The sequence below is a fragment of the Culex pipiens genome, chromosome 3, assembly GCF_016801865.2.
Source record: "Culex pipiens pallens isolate TS chromosome 3, TS_CPP_V2, whole genome shotgun sequence".
Classification (NCBI taxonomy): Eukaryota; Metazoa; Arthropoda; class Insecta; order Diptera; family Culicidae; genus Culex; species Culex pipiens.
The window spans coordinates 146493375-146511505 of record NC_068939.1 but is presented as its reverse complement, the minus strand read 5'-3'; the positions used below and the strand labels follow the sequence as shown (position 1 = coordinate 146511505).

Here is an 18131-nt window from a genome sequence, read left to right as displayed (position 1 = left end):
GGGTCTTCGGCAAAATTTTAGGTATGGATACGGACTACTCTGGAAAAAAATGTTACACGGTAAAAAAAAATTTGGTGATTTTTTATTTAATTTTTTGCTACTAAAACTTGATTTGAAAAAAAACACTATTTTTATTTTTTTCATTTTTTGATATGTTTTAAAGGACATCACGATCTCACTAGGTTTTTTGGCCAAATTTTCCCTAGTTTTTGTTTAATTGCATTTGAAGAACCTTCTGTTACTAAACGGTTATTGAAAAGGAAATAGTTGCAAGGAACACCAAATCTCTATGAACCAGTTATTCACACAAATTGTAAAATTGTTATTTCGGTAAATAAAATGAATTGAATTGAATTGAATTAAAGGACATCAAATGCCAACTTTTCAGAAATTTCCAGGTTGTGCAAAAAATCTTTTACCGAGTTATGATTTTTTTAATCAATACTGATTTTTTCAAAAAATCGAAATTTTTTAGATGTAAAATCAAATTTGCAATCAAAAAGTACTTTAATGAATTTTTGATAAAGTGCACCGTTTTTAAGTTATAGCCATTTTTAGGTGACTTTTTTGAAAATAGTCGCAGTTTTTCTTTTTAAAAAAAAAGTGCACATGTTTGCCCACTTTTGAAAAAAATATTTTTGAAAAGCTGAGAAAATTCTCTATATTTTGCTCTTTTGAATTTTGTTGATACGACCCTTAGTTGCTGAGATATTTCCATTGAAAATTTTAAAAACAGGAAAATTGATGTTTTCTAAGTGTCACCCAAACTACCCATTATTTTCTAATGTCGATATCTCAGCAACTAATGGTCCGATTTACAATGTTAATTTTTGAGCTTTACCTGTAAAAAAAAGGTCTGCAACCGAATTTGAAGTAATGAAAATACAATAAATTAATTGTTCTGATAAACAAAACCACAAATAATCAATCATTTTATTTTCAATGTAATCAACTTAACTCATAATAAGTGCAAGATATCCGGTGAGTTTTAATGAAAATGTCATGGAAACGTAAATTTGATACCAAAAACACAACAAAAATTATTGATTCAGTTAAAATCCAAAATAAATCAATGTGACTTACAGTTGAGCTTAAACCCAACCAATTACACTTTTTCTGTAGTGATTTGTATACTCAATAGGCCCTTAAACATTTCTCAAAAGAGTATTCATCAATACAATGATTTAAACATCAAAAACATAACAGTTTTTTGGAAAGAGGGTGTAGGAAATAAAATGAGCAATTTTAACATAATTTTCCCAAATTTCCACTTAAACCATTATAACTTTTTTCCCTTATTTCCAATCACTTTGCGTGCCTCAGAAAAAATGTTCCCTGCATGAAAAATTGTATGATTTGAAGGAAAAAAGTTCAAAAACATCAAACGATGATAACTTTAATTTTTTCCGACCAAAGATTTTCGTTTACCTCGCAAATGAAAGGGGATATTTCAAACTTTCAAATGTATTTAATAGTTTCCTGGCCCATTCACAACTGGTAATAACTCTTGCTTATTTGAAGGGCAACAAAAATAACGCTTTTATGGAATGAAAATAATTATTTTTTTATTTTTATTTTTTTTGAACTTTTTTAAACTAACATTTTTGTTAAATCATACGAAAATAAGATGTTAACCCCTTCTAGCCAAGATCAATGTTGGATGAAAATTGAATGATATTTTTCTAAAAGGGTTGTGCAAGAAGAATTTGTTTAATTTTTTTCGAAAAAATACAGTTTGTAAGGGTGGGGCCATAAAAGAAGTAATCATGAAAAACATGTATTGTTTAATTTAAACCATTTTTTGCACTATGAAAATTCGTTTCAGCTAAGTCATTTATTAGCCTGAATACCATGTAACAAAAACTATACTAAAATAAAACCATAAAACATCATTAGAAAACAACTTAGTATCATATGAAAGATGCTCAAAAAATGCAAAAATATAAAAAAAAACTCGCTACAAATTTTGAAATAACAAGAGGAGTTAGTTTTTTGAGCTAATTTCAACGATTATCTTTTTATCCATAAGCTGAAACCAGTAAAAAATGTTCTGGGAAAAGTTATTTGCCGTGAAAAACATATTTTTTGCATATTTTTTTTTTTTGAATTCAGCTTTATCTATCATTGTTATTCAAAAGCATATTCTCTCAAATTGGTCACAGAGACAAATTTAAAAGCATTTATTTTTTTTGTTTGCGGAGCATGGATCTTACTCAATTTCCAAACACAAAATAAAAGTTCATAACAAAAAATACGAATGATATTTTTTTAAAGTTTTCATCGACAGCACATCTTTACAATTTTCCCGGGAAATTGGTTGAAAATTTCCCGTTTACCGGGAATTTGATATCCCTGGGAAATTGGACGCTCTAGGTAGAATTCATGAAAATTATTGATTTTGCATATCGAATCCTTTAAAAAAAAATATGTAAAAGGATTGGTGACATCAAAAACAACAACAGAAATAGCGGTTTAAAATGAGATGTAAGTGATAACATAAAGTTTTTATTCAGAATTTTGAAAATTTGGCACTGAAGTAACAAAATTGTTCAGAAATGAGTTGACTGTAAGCTGATGGTATTGGTTCCAGCGTTTTTTTTATGTTGGTTTTAAGAGCGGAATTAGTAAAAATTTATGCCAAAAAAATCATTCTTTAGCTGCCTGGATCAATTTGAATACAGAACATTATTGGTAGGAGCTCTTGCCTTGATCTAAAGTGAAATCGTCGTACCGCCCCTGAAATCGTCGTAACGGACCTCGGATTCGTGATCAGGGACAAAAGTTACCCCTTAGAACAAAGTTTCACGCAAATCCAAGAGGGGTCGGGGCAACTGTTGTGTGAATTGGCGGAGAATTACCCTAAATGATTTAAAAAAAAAACGAATGGCAGAAGGCATTTTAAAATAAAATTAACAAAAATAGATAGCACTAAACAAACTAAAATTTACGACCACTCAAAAACGCTGCTCTTAAACAATAATTTACTAAAATATACTTGCTAGGCTGAAATTAAATATTCAGTTTAAAACAAGAATAATATGAACTCCGTAGATTTCTTGATGTACTTTTTATGCAATCAAATCACATTTCAGAAGCTACTCAATCGATCATGAACATCCTCCTTAAGATACCAATTTCAAAATATTGTAATGCACTGTCTTTGGACACTTGAGCAGTTCTCTCAGATTTCGGTCATTCGAATTTTTTTTGTATTTTTTAATCCGGCTGAAACCTTTTTTGGTGCCTTCGGTATGCCCAAAGAAGCCATTTTGCATCATTAGTTTGTCCATATAATTTTCCATACAAATTTGGCAACTGTCCATACAAAAATGATGTATGAAAATTCAAAAATCTGTATCTTTTGAAGGAATTTTTTGATCGATTTGGTGTCTTCGGCAAAGTTGTAGTTAGTCTTGGTTTAAAAATTTTGAAAATACCGACCAATATTTCGATTTTTTGAAAAAATCAGTATTGATTCAAAAATTCATTTTTGCACAACCTGGAAATTTCTGAAAAGTTGGCTTTTGATTTCCTCTAAAACATATTAAAAAATAAGAAATAATAAAAATTGTGTTTTTTTTTTTTTGCAAATCAAGTTTTAGTGGCAAAAAGTTAGTGCCAACAAATTTTCTACCGTGTATCATTTTTTTTCAGTGTAGTCCTTATCCATACCTACAACTTTGCCGAAGACACCAAATCGATCAAAAAATTCCTTCAAAAGATACAGATTTTTGAATTTTCATGCATCATTTTTGTATGGACAGCTGCCAAATTTGTATGGAAAATTATATGGACAAACTAATGATGCAAAATGGCTTCTTTGGGCATACCGAAGGCACCAAAAAAGTTTCAGCAGGATTAAAAAATACAAAAATTAAATTTGAAGAAAAAAGACCGATTTCGAAGAGAATTGCACACTTGTTTTAGAAACAGTGGAAACGTGGTTTAAGGATGGCTCCATAGAGATATGTATAAAAATAGCAATGATAACTTCTTTGGATATTAGGAATAGATGACAAGACTTCATTGAAAATAGCTTTGGGAAAAATTGGAAGGGTGAACAAATCAAAAATACTAATTTGACAACATATTCGAGCGTCCATTGCTTTTATTCGCAAATCAAACATCAACATCTCCAAACCCCATTGCAACAAAACAAAATTCACCCACTAACCACCTTTCTGAGTACGAGAGAAAACTTGTCTCCTCCCATATTATATCTGGAAGAAAGAAAACTCCTAACAAGCAGATGCATAAACAACCAGCAACTAACCAACTCGAGTCCTTTTCGTGTGCAAACTTTGCGCACATCTTCAAGAGTGCAAAGCCAAAAAAAAACCCAACTCCAGCAAAATTCGATTGTCAGCCAAAGTTTACGAAACCACCACGCGTCTCCGTTTCACACCCTTCAACAACAAAAAAGTGTTGTCAAGTTCTTTTTCCCCCCTTCTACTGCTGGTGTTGGTGCACATTATTTAAATGTATACGTCCAGAGTCAACTTTGGCGCCAAGAGGACAAAAGTGGAAAAAAGTAGTGTCACACCTAGGCAAGAGTGCTGCAAAAGCTTTCGGAAAGCGGAACAAAGAAAGAAAACAATTTAGATTAAAAGTTTGATGTAATCTCGTATTCAATTTAATTCTTATAATAATAGTAATTTAAAGTTCTTTTTTCCCTTGTTTGCCAGCGCGGGTGGCACCAACTTTATGCAGATAATAGTTTTTTTTTTCTTGCAGACTTTCTTGGCAGGGTGCAGTTTCACACCATTGGTGCAGGTTCCCACCGAGAGGGGAGGAGGCTACACTCTGCTGGAAGCCGCCCGCCGGCATTACTGGCTTCGAGGGATAAATTGCTATGAAAAATGCTTCAAACTTTTGCCAGGCAGCGGGATTTAAATAACTAATTGAGGAAAGTTTGCAGCGAATGCTGGCTTTTGTTGCATTTCTCTGGAATAGATCATTTTGTATGATTTTGAGTTTCAAGAATTTGCGTATTTAAAAAATGTTGGGCAAAAATTCAAAAACTTTTAAAACGGTTTATGCTTTTATTTCAAATAAGTGATCTTTTAACAACAATGCACTGGACTTTTTTCAAGAAATAAAAAAAAATAATTTCACAATATTTTTTTATATAGTTTGATTGCTATCAAAAAAAGCCTAAATTTGACATGAAAAATTTTGTGTCAAAAAATGTGTGATTTTACAATTTGAAAATTTATGAATCAAGACAAACGTTTTAAAAGGTCCAAATATTCAATATTTTGCCCTTTTGAAACGTAAGTCTAGATTTAAAAATAATCAAAATATTTATATATTTTTTTAAAAAGAGATCAGACAATTTCACAATTGTTCTAAAGAGAAATATAACATTCCAAATTGAGATATTTCCATTATAAAATAACGATATATTTGGGTGGGACATATAGAACTTAAATTTTCTTGTTTCTCTTTCTTTATTCCGACGTACCTCAGCAACCAAACTTCCATACTTCAATGTTTTTAAGAGAAATTGGAAGATTTTTTTTTTCAGAGAGTTACTCTCACGGATTTTTTAAGTAAAAATAAAAATCAAATTTAAAGTGGCTTAAATTTAAAAAAAAATGCAATTTTTGAAAATTTCTGTTAAGTACTTTCGATTGGAAATTCGATTGAAAACTCAAAAAAAACTGTGTAAAATTTTCCTTTTTTTCAAAAACGAAATTTTTGAAGAAAGTTATAACAACTCTGTACTTGTACTTATGTACAAATTTGTTGTTCTTACTTTTTTACGGCATTTTTTTAGTTAAAATTTTAAGACATGCTAAATATGATTTTAAACACAGGAAAATGCATCTCAAACTGTTTTCTCTTAATTAGACATCTATTTCCAGTACCGTAAAACGAGGTGAATTTGATAGCCGGGGTGACTTTGATAGGTTTGCGATTTTTCCGCAAAATGAAGAGTACAATTAAAATACGTACGGAATTGATTAGAATCATTCTGACCGTGGTAGAGAAGTGTTCAAAGAACCTCAAAAAGAACTTTTCATAAAATTTTGAAAAGTTTAAAAAGTTACTTAACTCTAGTTAAGAAAATGTTGATGAAAGTCATTATTTTCAACTTCTCAAAGTGTCATGATTTTCTCAATGAACATGATTTTGAATCGGAAAACGGAATGCATTTTCGGATTCTTTGGAAAATTTTCCACTAGGAGAAGGTAAAATAAGTTTGTAAATAATAAATAATATGTGTTTTTGAAACACAATTTAAAAAAATCTCCGAATTTATAGGCAATTTCAGTTGAACAAATTTCATGTAAAATGTGAAAACTTGTGATTAGTGCTTCGAATTCAACATGAAATGCAATATAAATAGATAATTTTATAAACAAAACTAGTTTTTACTAATTTCAGGCAAAATTCCGACTTTTTACCTAAAATTAATATTTATTTTGTTAAAAAGCTTATAAACTTAGTTAACTAAATATAAACATTGATTTTTTTTTCTTAAAAACAATATCAGCAACTTCAGTGATGGTACATTTAACGTACAAATAAAGTTTGAACATCTTAAATATGATTTTAACAACAAAAACTATGACTATCAAAGTCACCCCGGAATTTAAACTAAGAATTTTTAACGTAACTATTTTTCTAAACACCATTGAAAAAACTTTTTTTCCAAAATAGTGCATGGACTTTGTGTGGCCTACCCCAGTACATGTTTTAAAAATAATAATCTTGAGTAAAACCTTACCTGTTGGAATATATTCCAAAAACAAATTGAAATCCTATCAAAGTCACCCCAGTTTACGGAATTTTTTTATGTCCATGATTTTTTGGACCTATTTATCGGGGAAATGGTGGTGACATAAACTTTGAAAAATGTTTGCCACGGCCTTAGTAGAAATACAAATATTGATAGTCACTGGAACCTCCCAGAATAAATAAATTTCTCTGATATGAATTTCATTTTTAGATTTCATTTTCATTTATGGAGAAGTCCTAATGCAATTTTGTTGTTTTAAAAAATCAGCTTTTGTCAACATGCTTGTGATTGGATTAAATGTAAAAACTTCCTTTGAATGTAACGATGTTAATTCCATACAAAACTTTTATCACAATACTAAATTAGACATTTGAAATGTATTAAATTAAAAATGAATCGATTATTTGATATTTTAATACCACTTTTTGCACGATTTCATCAAAATACTGAAAGAGGCTCAAGTTACTTCATATATTTTAAAAGTGTGATTGCAAACATTTATAGACTAACTCAGAAAAGGGAGAATGAGTTTGTTGACAGTTTGAACTGTTTTGATTGATTTTCGCAAAACTTATGTTAAACATTAACTTGCCTCTCCAGCTAACAACCATCAACATTCAGTTTAACTTGAGTTATTTAAAAGAAAATGATTTTCTTGATTTTGGCGTAAGTTTCGTATGGCGTTTTGACAGGGACCATTCAAAAATGATAAGAAAGTATTTAAAGATCTTTTGGAAGAATGTTGAATTAATTGATTTTAACACTGCGGCTTTTTTTTCAATAATTTTCTCGACACGGAAATTATGAATCACATGTAACTTGGTTGATGTAACCACAAGATTCGATGTAATCGTCTGTATCACACGTAAAATCATGTTTTTACGTTTGATTTGTTGCAAATTACATCAAATCTCATTTAAATTTAAATGATTGATAACGTACAAAAGTGTTACATTTTTAATGATGTAACATTCAGAATTAACATTGATTTTTTTTCTTAGTTCAATGAAACAATTCAAATTACATACTTTAAAAGTGTAGAAAACTACATCAATTCAATATATACCCAAAACCAGTTATTAAATTGTAAAAATAAAATAATTTTTAAAATTATCTTTTCTTGATTTGTGTGCACCTAAGTCAAAGCCCAAGATTGTTTACTTTTTACAGATTTGGTCTGACAGCTTTGTCGTGGATTTCGGTCTGGTCTAGGCGAGGGATAGGACACATCACCCTCCCGTTTGAAAGGCAGAAAGTGACGGCATCAGAAGATCCGTTTTTTTCACCCGTTTGTGCTCACTGTGCAATCCTTTACTAAGTCTTCAATAATCTTTTAACTTACAATGTTTTTATTCTTTTGTATGTAATAGAAATGCTTCTTATGATTCGTTATTGAAATGAAACATAATTTTACACAAACAAAAATTAAAAAAGCGAAATTCCAGAGAATTGCACAATTCCAAAAGTTGGTTGCAACGCGAACTGAAACTCTGTACGATATTTGTACAAACTTTGCAAAGGTACCGCTAATTTGCTCCAACTAATTGCCATATTTAGGGTAAAACACTTTCAAGGATCGGCCAAAAGTGGATACCCCACCCTCAACCACAAAACCACCACCCCTTTCAGCGAAAATCGTTCAAACTTGTCAAGGGTGGAAGATTACTCAAAAACCGCGTCACCTCTCAAGACATTCCATTAACGACCGATGTAAGGCATCAACCGCCTGTCAGTCAAAGTGGTGGTGGATCATCCCTCACTTGGATTGTTTCACGATAAATTCATTTTCGGTCCGTGTCTCGCACCGAAGAGTGACAAACAAGCTCAGTTTTTAGCCCGAAGACAAACATTTCATCTGATATCCATTTGCCGAGGAAAAGGAGTGTGTGTGTGTGTGTGTGTGTGCAGATTCACACAAACACATGTACGTTGCCAACACACACACACAAGTGGACTTATTGTCCAATATGATTTCCAGTTGGGACTGATGTTATGAGTAGGCAAATATCATTGCGAACTTTGGGTGGGCCATTGTCAGTGGTTATCTCTTCCTATTAATGTAGGGTGGGTACGGAGAGTTGCGGTCCTTTTGGACGATAAATATTTGAAATAAATAGTAGAACAGCTAGGACTTACAATTTATTTAAATTTCGCTTAAAAAAACTGTTGTTTGTTGTTTGTTGTTTGTTGTTTGTTGTTTGTTGTTTGTTGTTTGTTGTTTGTTGTTTGTTGTTTGTTGTTTGTTGTTTGTTGTTTGTTGTTTGTTGTTTGTTGTTTGTTGTTTGTTGTTTGTTGTTTGTTGTTTGTTGTTTGTTGTTTGTTGTTTGTTGTTTGTTGTTTGTTGTTTGTTGTTTGTTGTTTGTTGTTTGTTGTTTGTTGTTTTTTGCTTAAAGAATCTAAAAAAATCCTTAAAACCCTAGAATAAACAGACAACCCTATCGCAACTCATCTTACATGGCTCACCGACAGCAAATATGTCGAATGGACGCACATCAGCGTCAACAATTTCGCAGAATCTGAAGGGGTTCCGTTTCTGAGCGCTAAATGGAATCCAAGCTCCCCGAGGCAAACTTGCTCATACAATTGAATAACGCATCTGATTCGGATGATGAGGATGATCTCGTGGCTTGGGTGTCCTTTGCTGGGACCTTGTCCGTTTCCACGACATCCCCGAGCTTGGTTCTATCTGGTCTAAGCTTCAACATTATGCCACACACTGTTGTTTACACCTTTGAGGAGGCTTTCCGCAGAGATGTCAGGAAATTTTATGTTGATTTTTTTAAATAATTATCAAGGTTTCATTGGAGTGCATATACACCTTTCAAGTTTTTCAACACTTGTTTAAAAAAATCAAAAAAGAGAGTCTAATTGTCTGTGACACCACTTTTCACCGTGTTCTGACACCGGCTTTGGCGACAGAATACTCAAGCTCAGCTATCTATCTCCGAAAGGCAAAACAATCAGTTCTGATCCTTAATGGCGCAACAGACACAAAGAGCCAACCCCGTCCTGGGCTGGTCTGATCTCGGTGCAGATGATTGGCAAGGATCATAGTTTGCCGCAAGGATATTAATGTTTCGGGAAAACCATTTTCCAGCACACAATGGTCGACAAACAACTGACGCTTCCCTCACAAGAGGATTCCTGGCGGTGCTGAAATTGTTCCGGGTGGAAAATTCTAGAATTTCTGCAAAAATCTATCTGTTTTTTTTTTAATTCATAAAACATAAAACACAAAACAACAAAGAAACAACAATTCTCAAAGAGTAGCAATCACGTTACAGAAATTATGCACCCTGCAACGCACACAACCCATTTTCATTCGACTAAATACAAAAAAAACTCACCACACACACTCTAACAGCGCAAAATCTTTCACACCACAACACAAAAGTGGTTGGGAAATGAAATGAAATGTTGAATATTTGAAGCCCGGTTATTGCTGTTTGGTTCCATTCAATTGAGTTTTATATTACCACTACTATGTGTACTATTATTATTGTTATTGCTGCTATCATCATTATCATAACATCCCATCATAAAATGTGGCTCTTCTTCTACTTTGCCACTGTTGCTGTTGCACACGAACCGAATGTGAGCTAGGGTCACACATACAACAAAGATCGTGAGAGCATCACAGTTGTATGTGTGCCTTTTGTAAAATGGTCCCCCCCCCCCTCTCCCCCTCCCTAGACTGGAACTAAGTGCAATGTGGATTTCGACAAATTTTGATTGAGATACGACGATGGTTTGCACTTTCACACTTTGACAGACATTGCTAGCATTCTAGTTTTTTTTTTTTTTTTTCTCAAAAGAATATACAGTCCAGACTCGATTATCCGAAGGCCTTGGCCTAATTTCACTTCGGATAATAGAAACTTCAGTTTCTCGAAACATCGGATAATCGAAACTCGAAATCCGTTAAATTTTGACAGCTGTCCATACAAAAATGGTACGTAAATATTCAAAAAGCTGTACCTTTTGGAAGAATTTTAGGATCGATTTGGTATCTTTGGCAAAATTGTAGGGTATATATTGATGAAAACTATTTGTCAGCTACGCTTCCGTCCTCAACAAACGTTTGATGTCAAGTGAAAAAACCAGCTCGATCGGCAACACTGGTTGCTGCGATCGACTCACCAACGCGACACCCCTCGTCGCCGCCTGCGACGACGCAAGGAACGATCGAGAAGGTGGGAATTGGCGCGCAACGGATGCGCGCGCAAACGAGCAGAAGGAGGAGAGAAGGAGAAAGAGAAGTGGAGATTTTTCACTCCAGTTCGCGACGCGTTTGAGTAAAGACGTGCTTTGTACATAGTGATCGGAATAAAAAGTTTTTGTTAGGAAAGAGAATTCCGCAAAGTGTTTTGATCACCCGGAGAAACCTTATACAGTCCACCCGAAGATCTAGTTGGGAGATTTGGCCCCAACATTTGGCCCTTACGAACCGGATAGACAGTGCCTATCGGTAAGTTCGTCGGAATCGGGGAATTCCGGAGTGTCGCGAGGAGTGAAGTGTCCGGAAGTCGCTAATCCCGGAGGGCGTTTCACGTGGCCCGAACAGCGTGAAAGTGACGCGGTTGTGTGGAGGTTCCAGCAACGCGCGAGACAGTGCACCGGAAGAGGTTGGATTGGCCGCCGGTAGTGCGAAGTGTGGACAGTGGTCGCGATTGGCCACCGAAGCAGAACGTTGCGTGGACGGTAGCGTTGCTACTCGAGCAGAAAAAGTGTTCGGTGAAAAGAGCGTGGGCCGCCATCTTGAAAACGCCAGCAAGAGAGTGTTCGGCAAGAAGAGAGCGTGCGCCGCCATCTTGGAATCCGAAGAGAAAAAGTGAAAAGTGAGCTGCATCCCGGCGGATGTGGCGTAGTTTCCTGGGGTTGAACACCGAGCCGAAAGTAGAACCGGAAGAAGGCGAGGAATCTGGGCAGGAAGGAAGTGTTCAGAAGAAACCGGAACCGGAAGACCGTAAGCCCGTGGTGGTTCAACTTCCGCTGACTCCGAAGCAACGGCACGCGGAGAGCAAGCGGAAAATGGCGGACGAGGAAGTGCAGGCGTTGCTGAACAGGCGCGGACATGTGAAGGGCAAGCTGACGCGGGTCAGGACTGTCCTCGGTCAGCCTGGAATCCCAGCATCGCGGATCGTAGTCTGCAAGGCGAACGCTGAAAAGTACTACGGTGAGTACAACAGCCTTAACAACGATATCATGGATGCAAAGTTGTCGGAAGAGCAGAAGGACGAGAACACAGCACGATTCTTGGACTTCGAGCAGCTCTACGACGAGGTGCTTGAGAAGATCGTTGAGCTCACAGCACCACCGAATCGTGTCCAAGCGGTCGTCCCTGCCGGACAGGCTGGTCAGCAGGTGATTGTCCAGCAGACGCCCTTGCGTGCACCGATTCCGACGTTTGACGGCCAGTACGAGAACTGGCCTAAGTTCAAGTCGATGTTCCTGGAGCTGATGAAGAACTCGCCAGACTCGGACGCCATCAAGCTGCACTACTTGGACAAGTCTCTGGTGGGTGCGGCGACGGGCATGATCGACACGAAGACGCTTCAGGACAACAACTATGCGCACGCGTGGGAGATCCTCGAGGACCGGTACGAGAACCAACGCCTGATCATCGACATCCACATCAACGGAATCTTGCAGCTAAAAAGGATGGCGAAGAAGTCGTCAAAGGAGCTGCGAGAGCTGTACGAGGAGTGTTCGAGACACGTTGAGAACTTACGGTACCACAAGCAGGAGCTGCTGGGTGTATCGGAGTTGTTCGTCGTCAACATTCTGTCGTCTTGCTTGGATCGTGAGACTCGTGAGCAGTGGGAAGCTACCGTCAAGAAGGGTGAACTCCCGAAGTATGCGCAGACGATCGAATTCCTGAAGCAGCGGTGCGCCATCCTGGAACGGTGCGAGCTAGCTGCCCCTGCGTCGTCTGCTGCCCGGTCGACAGTTCCCAAGGCGGTGCAGTCCTCGAAGCCATCGGCGAAGATCACCTCGGCAGCCGCGACCTCCAACGAGGCGGAGTGCGATCTGTGTGACGGGTCTCACGCGAACTACAAGTGTGGCTCGTTCCGCGGCATGAGTGTTGCGGAGAGATGGTCGAAGGTGCGTGACGCGAGGCTGTGCTACAACTGCTTGCGCAAGGGTCACCGGGTGGGACAGTGTCCGTCGGACCGATCCTGCAAGTGCGGCGAGAAGCACCACAGCCTGTTGCACCAGGAGAAGAACCAGCAGCAAACCAAGCCGAAGCCAGAAGCGGCTCCGGTATCAGCGAAGGCGCCGTCGGCCGCCAGCGTGAAGGCTGGTCCTAGTGGCACGAGTGCGCCGGAAGTGAGCGACGAGAACGAGCAGCAGGCAACGTCGTGCTTCAGCAGCGGAGCGCTGAAGTCGCCCCAGCAGGTTCTACTGCAGACAGCGATCATCAACGTGGCGGACAAGGCCGGTAGATTCCATCCGTGCCGCACGTTGTTGGATTCTGGTTCCCAGGCGCACATTTTGTCGGAGGCGATGGCTCGAACCCTTGGCCTAACCTTCGAAAAATGCAGCGTGACGGTCATTGGAGCAAACGCAGTGAAGACGCAAGCAAAGAAGGGAGTCAACCTTACCTTCTCGTCGAGGTACTGTCAGTTCCAAGACAACATCTCGTGCCTGATTTCGGACAAGCCCACGGGACGGATCCCGTCGGCAAGAATCGATACAGCTGCTTGGCACATCCCGAGCGACGTGTTCCTGGCAGACCCGAAGTTCAGCGAGCCGCACGAGATCGACCTAGTCATGGCGTCGAACTACGTGTGGGACTTGCTGCGAACGGATCGAGTGAAACTGGCGAACGGCACCGTGACTCTGCGTGAAACCGATCTGGGCTGGATTGTGACCGGCGTGTACGACCCGTTCCAGCAGCTGAGTTGCCAAGTCGTCCACTCGAACATCACGCTGAAGGATCAGCTTAACAACGCCATCGAGAAGTTCTGGCTGGTCGAAGAACTTGCAGACAAGCAACTGCAAACCAATGAAGAACAGGAAGTGGAAGAACACTTTCGCGGCACCCACGGCCGTGACGAAAGTGGCCGCTTCGTCGCCCAGTTGCCGTTCAAGGACACGGTTCTTGAGCTGGGCGACAACCGAGTCCAGGCGTTGAGGAGATTCAACCTGCTGGAGCGCCGTCTGTCGCGCAACCCGGAACTCCGAGAGCAGTACACGGCGTTCGTCGAGGAGTACGAGGCGCTGGGTCACTGCAAGGAGATTTATGAGCAACAAGATCCACCAGAAGTGCGTAAGTACTACCTACCGCACCACGCTGTGCTCAAACCGTCCAGTTCGTCCACGAAGCTGCGGGTGGTTTTCGACGCCAGCGCCAAGGCCGGCAAGTACTCCCTGAACGATGTGCTGAAGGTGGGACCGACCGTCCAGAACGACCTGTTCTCCATCGTTCTCCGGTTCCGTCGCCATCCGGTCGCATTCACCGCCGACGTGGTGAAGATGTATCGGCAGGTGCGGGTGCATCCGAGCGATACACCGTACCAGCGAATCTTCTGGAGGAAGAACCCGAACGAGCGCTTGCGAGTGCTTGAGCTGAACACCGTGACCTACGGAACGGCGAGCGCCCCGTTCCTCGCGACGCGGTGTCTGGTGGAGCAGGCGGAGTCGGCGAAAGGCCGGTTCCCTGCTGCCGCCAAGATCGTGATCGAGGACATGTATGTCGACGACATGCTGTCCGGCGCCAGCAACGAGAAGGAAGCAGCGAAACTTGTGCTGGAAGTGAAGAAGATCATGGAAGAGGGAGGTTTCCCAGTGAAGAAGTGGTGCTCTAACTCAGAGCAAGTGCTAAAGTGTGTGCCTGAAGAAGATCAGGAGAAGCCGAAACCGATCGAAGAGTATAGTGCGAACGAAGCCATCAAGGCTCTGGGTGTCCTGTGGGACCCACATGAGGATGAGTTTCGTTTTGTGAACTGTTTGGAAGAGTGCGACGACAAACCAGTCTCGAAGACGAAAGTGTTTTCGGACATCCTTAAAGTGTTTGACCCACTGGGCTTCGTAGCCCCAGTCATCGTGCTGGCCAAAGTGTTCATGCAGAAGTTGTGGGCCAGCAAGATGGACTGGGCTACCGAACTAAACGAAGAGCTTCTGTGTGAGTGGTTCGAGATTCGAGAGTCTCTAACAGCGCTGAACGATATTCGTGTGCCGCGATGCGTCGTGGTGCCCAACACGGTTCTGCACGAGCTGCACGGGTTTGCTGACGCGTCGACCGTTGCCTACGGGGCCAACGTCTACCTGCGGTGCGTCCGCGGGAATGGGTCGGCCGAGGCCAACCTGTTGTGCGCGAAATCCCGAGTGGCTCCGCTGAAGAAGCTGTCCGTGCCGAACCTGGAGCTGTGTGCAGCGCTGTTGCTTGCGCGGCTCGTCGTGAAGGTCATCGAAACGCTGGATCTGGAGCTGTCCGTCATCGAGCTGTATTCGGACAGCCAGATTGTGCTCGCATGGCTGAAGAAAGATCCGAATCTCCTGGTGACCTTCGTGCGCAACCGCGTCATCCAGATCCTCAACCTCACAGGTAAGTTCCGATGGAATTACGTGAGGTCAGCCGACAATCCGGCAGACATCGTCTCTCGAGGGATGAGTCCCAAACTCTTGAGTCGGTGTCCGAAGTGGTGGAAGGGGTTTCTACCGCTGACGAGCGTTGCCTACGTTCCTGAAGAACCCCCCGAACTCGAGGACGACGAGCTGCCAGGGCTGGTAGCCATCGTCTACAAAGTCACCGTCGTCGAGGAGATGCCGGTGTTCAAACGGTTCGGCGAGTTCCGGAAACTCCAGCGCGTGATCTGCTACGTGCGCAGATTCGTCCAGAACTGCAGGAACAAGAAGTCTGGACAACCAAGGACAACGTGCGCCTACGTGACAGTACCTGAAACTAGAGCGGCGTTAAAGTCCATCATCTGGTCGATTCAAATGGCAGCCTTACCAGATGAGTTTTACCTAGCGAAGACCGAACAAGTATCCAGCCAGCTCGCGAGCCTGGCACCAATCGTCGACGAGGACGGTCTGCTGAGAGTCGGCGGACGTCTGGAACATTCGAGCCTCCCGTACGAGGCCAAGCATCCCGTGATCCTGCCCCGTCATCACGTGACTACGTTGCTGGTCCGAGCGCTGCATGTGGAGAACCTGCATGTCGGCCCCTCCGGACTCCTGGCCATCGTTCGACAGCAGTACTGGCCGCTGAAGGCGCGCAACGTAGTGCGCGACGTGACTCGCAAATGCCTGCAGTGCTTCAAGGCCAACCCACGCAGGATTGAACAGTTCATGGGACAGCTTCCGGCGGAACGAGTGAACGTTGCCGCCCCCTTCGAGTACACCGGCGTGGACTACGCTGGACCTGTGACGGTGAAACAAGGCAAGTACAGACCCAAACTTACCAAAGCCTACATCGCCGTGTTCGTTTGTCTGGTCACCAAGAACATCCACCTGGAATTGGTGTCAGACTTGACAACCGAGGCCTTCTTGGCCGCCCTGGATCGCTTCGTCAACCGACGAGGCATGGTGCGCAAGATCTTTTCCGACAACGCGACGAATTTCGTCGGGGCGTCACGATCTTTGCGCGAAATGCACGAGCTCTTCAAGCAGGACCTTCTGAAGCGCGGAATCCAGGATTTGCTCGTGCCCAAGGCCATCGAGTGGAGCTTCATCCCGCCCAGGGCTCCCAACTTCGGCGGATTGTGGGAGGCGGGCGTGAAGAGCGTCAAGACACACCTGAAACGAACGCTGCAGAACGCGGTGCTTACCTTCGAAGAATTTGCTACCATCTTGACGCACGTTGAAGCGGTCTTGAACTCTCGGCCGCTCTTCAGCTTGTCGGACAGCCCCGGAGATCCTCTTCCGATAACTCCGGCGCATCTTCAACTCGGCAGGCCGCTGCGTCCTGTCGCCAAGCCCTCCCGCAGCGGTGTCGCGGACAACCGTCTGAACCGCTGGGAGTACCTGGACAAGCTTCGTGAGGACTTCTGGGGCCGCTGGTCCAGAGAGTACCTAACAAGTCTGCAGAACCGTGCGAAGTGGACCAAGAAATCGCACAACCTGCAGCCCGGAATGCTGGTCCTCCTAGTTGAGGACAACCTCCCGTCGCAGACCTGGAAGGTCGGCATCATCGTCGAGACTTACCCCGGAATGGACGCGCTGGTGCGTGTCGTGGACGTGAAGACCGGTTCTGGAGCCGTCTTCAAGCGGTCGGTTTCTAAACTGGCACCCTTGCCGACCGTGGACAACGACCGGCTTCTGGAGCGCTTCGGTGCTTCAGATTAGCTGGAATGCAGCCGCGGGGGAGAATGTCAGCTACGCTTCCGTCCTCAACAAACGTTTGATGTCAAGTGAAAAAACCAGCTCGATCGGCAACACTGGTTGCTGCGATCGACTCACCAACGCGACACCCCTCGTCGCCGCCTGCGACGACGCAAGGAACGATCGAGAAGGTGGGAATTGGCGCGCAACGGATGCGCGCGCAAACGAGCAGAAGGAGGAGAGAAGGAGAAAGAGAAGTGGAGATTTTTCACTCCAGTTCGCGACGCGTTTGAGTAAAGACGTGCTTTGTACATAGTGATCGGAATAAAAAGTTTTTGTTAGGAAAGAGAATTCCGCAAAGTGTTTTGATCACCCGGAGAAACCTTATACAGTCCACCCGAAGATCTAGTTGGGAGATTTGGCCCCAACACTATTCATAGGTAAATTTTTAAAACAGCCTGTATTTAGCATTCCCTACGCAATAAGGACCTTTTGAAAATGTAATCGAGTTTTCAGAATACATCGGTACACGAATTTGTTTGGATGAATTTTAATAGTAGTTTATGCAACAAGGTGCAAAAAGAAGATTTTTTCAGCACGAGTCGTACATTTATCCAACGAGGCTCTGCCGAGTTGGATAAATACGACGAGTGCTGAAAAAATCGAGTTTTGCACCGAGTTCCATACAACGTTTTTTGCAAATCCGAAAAATAATCGTTTGAAGAGTTTTTCAAAGAGGAATAAAGGAATGTGTTGCCGTCCAAGAGTATGGCCATCTTATTTTTTCCGACTCAGTAGCCTATGAATTCTAAAATAGTTTGTTCTGTCATAGTTTTTCCAACCACCTTCAAGTGAAGACCATTTTATTTTTCCCGAAATCTGAAGAGATGAGCGAGTCCGAAACGGATTCTGACTGTCCGATGGACATTGAGGCGGCGGCCGAAGCAGCTATAAATGGCCTTCTTCCCGAGAAATCGAAGGCGCTGTATGAAGCAGCCTACAAAAAATTTCAAGATTGGCAGGCCAAGAATCGGGTTCAAGCCACAGACGAAAAGTGCTTGCTGGCCTATTGTTCTCAAGAGCTGAAGGACAAGAGCCCGCCGACGAAGTAGAGCCT

General features: G+C 41.7%; 1 protein-coding gene across 1 annotated transcript; it reads left to right on the top strand.

The window, feature by feature from the left end:
- Positions 1 to 11602: 11602 nt before the first annotated feature.
- On the top strand, positions 11603 to 17422 carry LOC120419102 (uncharacterized). The gene has a single exon (XM_039581694.2). The coding sequence runs from the start codon at positions 11603 to 11605 to the stop codon at positions 17036 to 17038; it is 5436 nt and encodes a 1811-aa protein (XP_039437628.1). The 3' UTR covers positions 17039 to 17422.
- Positions 17423 to 18131: the final 709 nt, after the last annotated feature.

Bases quoted from the DNA above. Each gene is read 5' to 3' on its own strand.
- LOC120419102 (XM_039581694.2), top strand. From the start codon at position 11,603: ATGTGGCGTAGTTTCCTGGGGTTGAACACCGAGCCGAAAGTAGAACCG.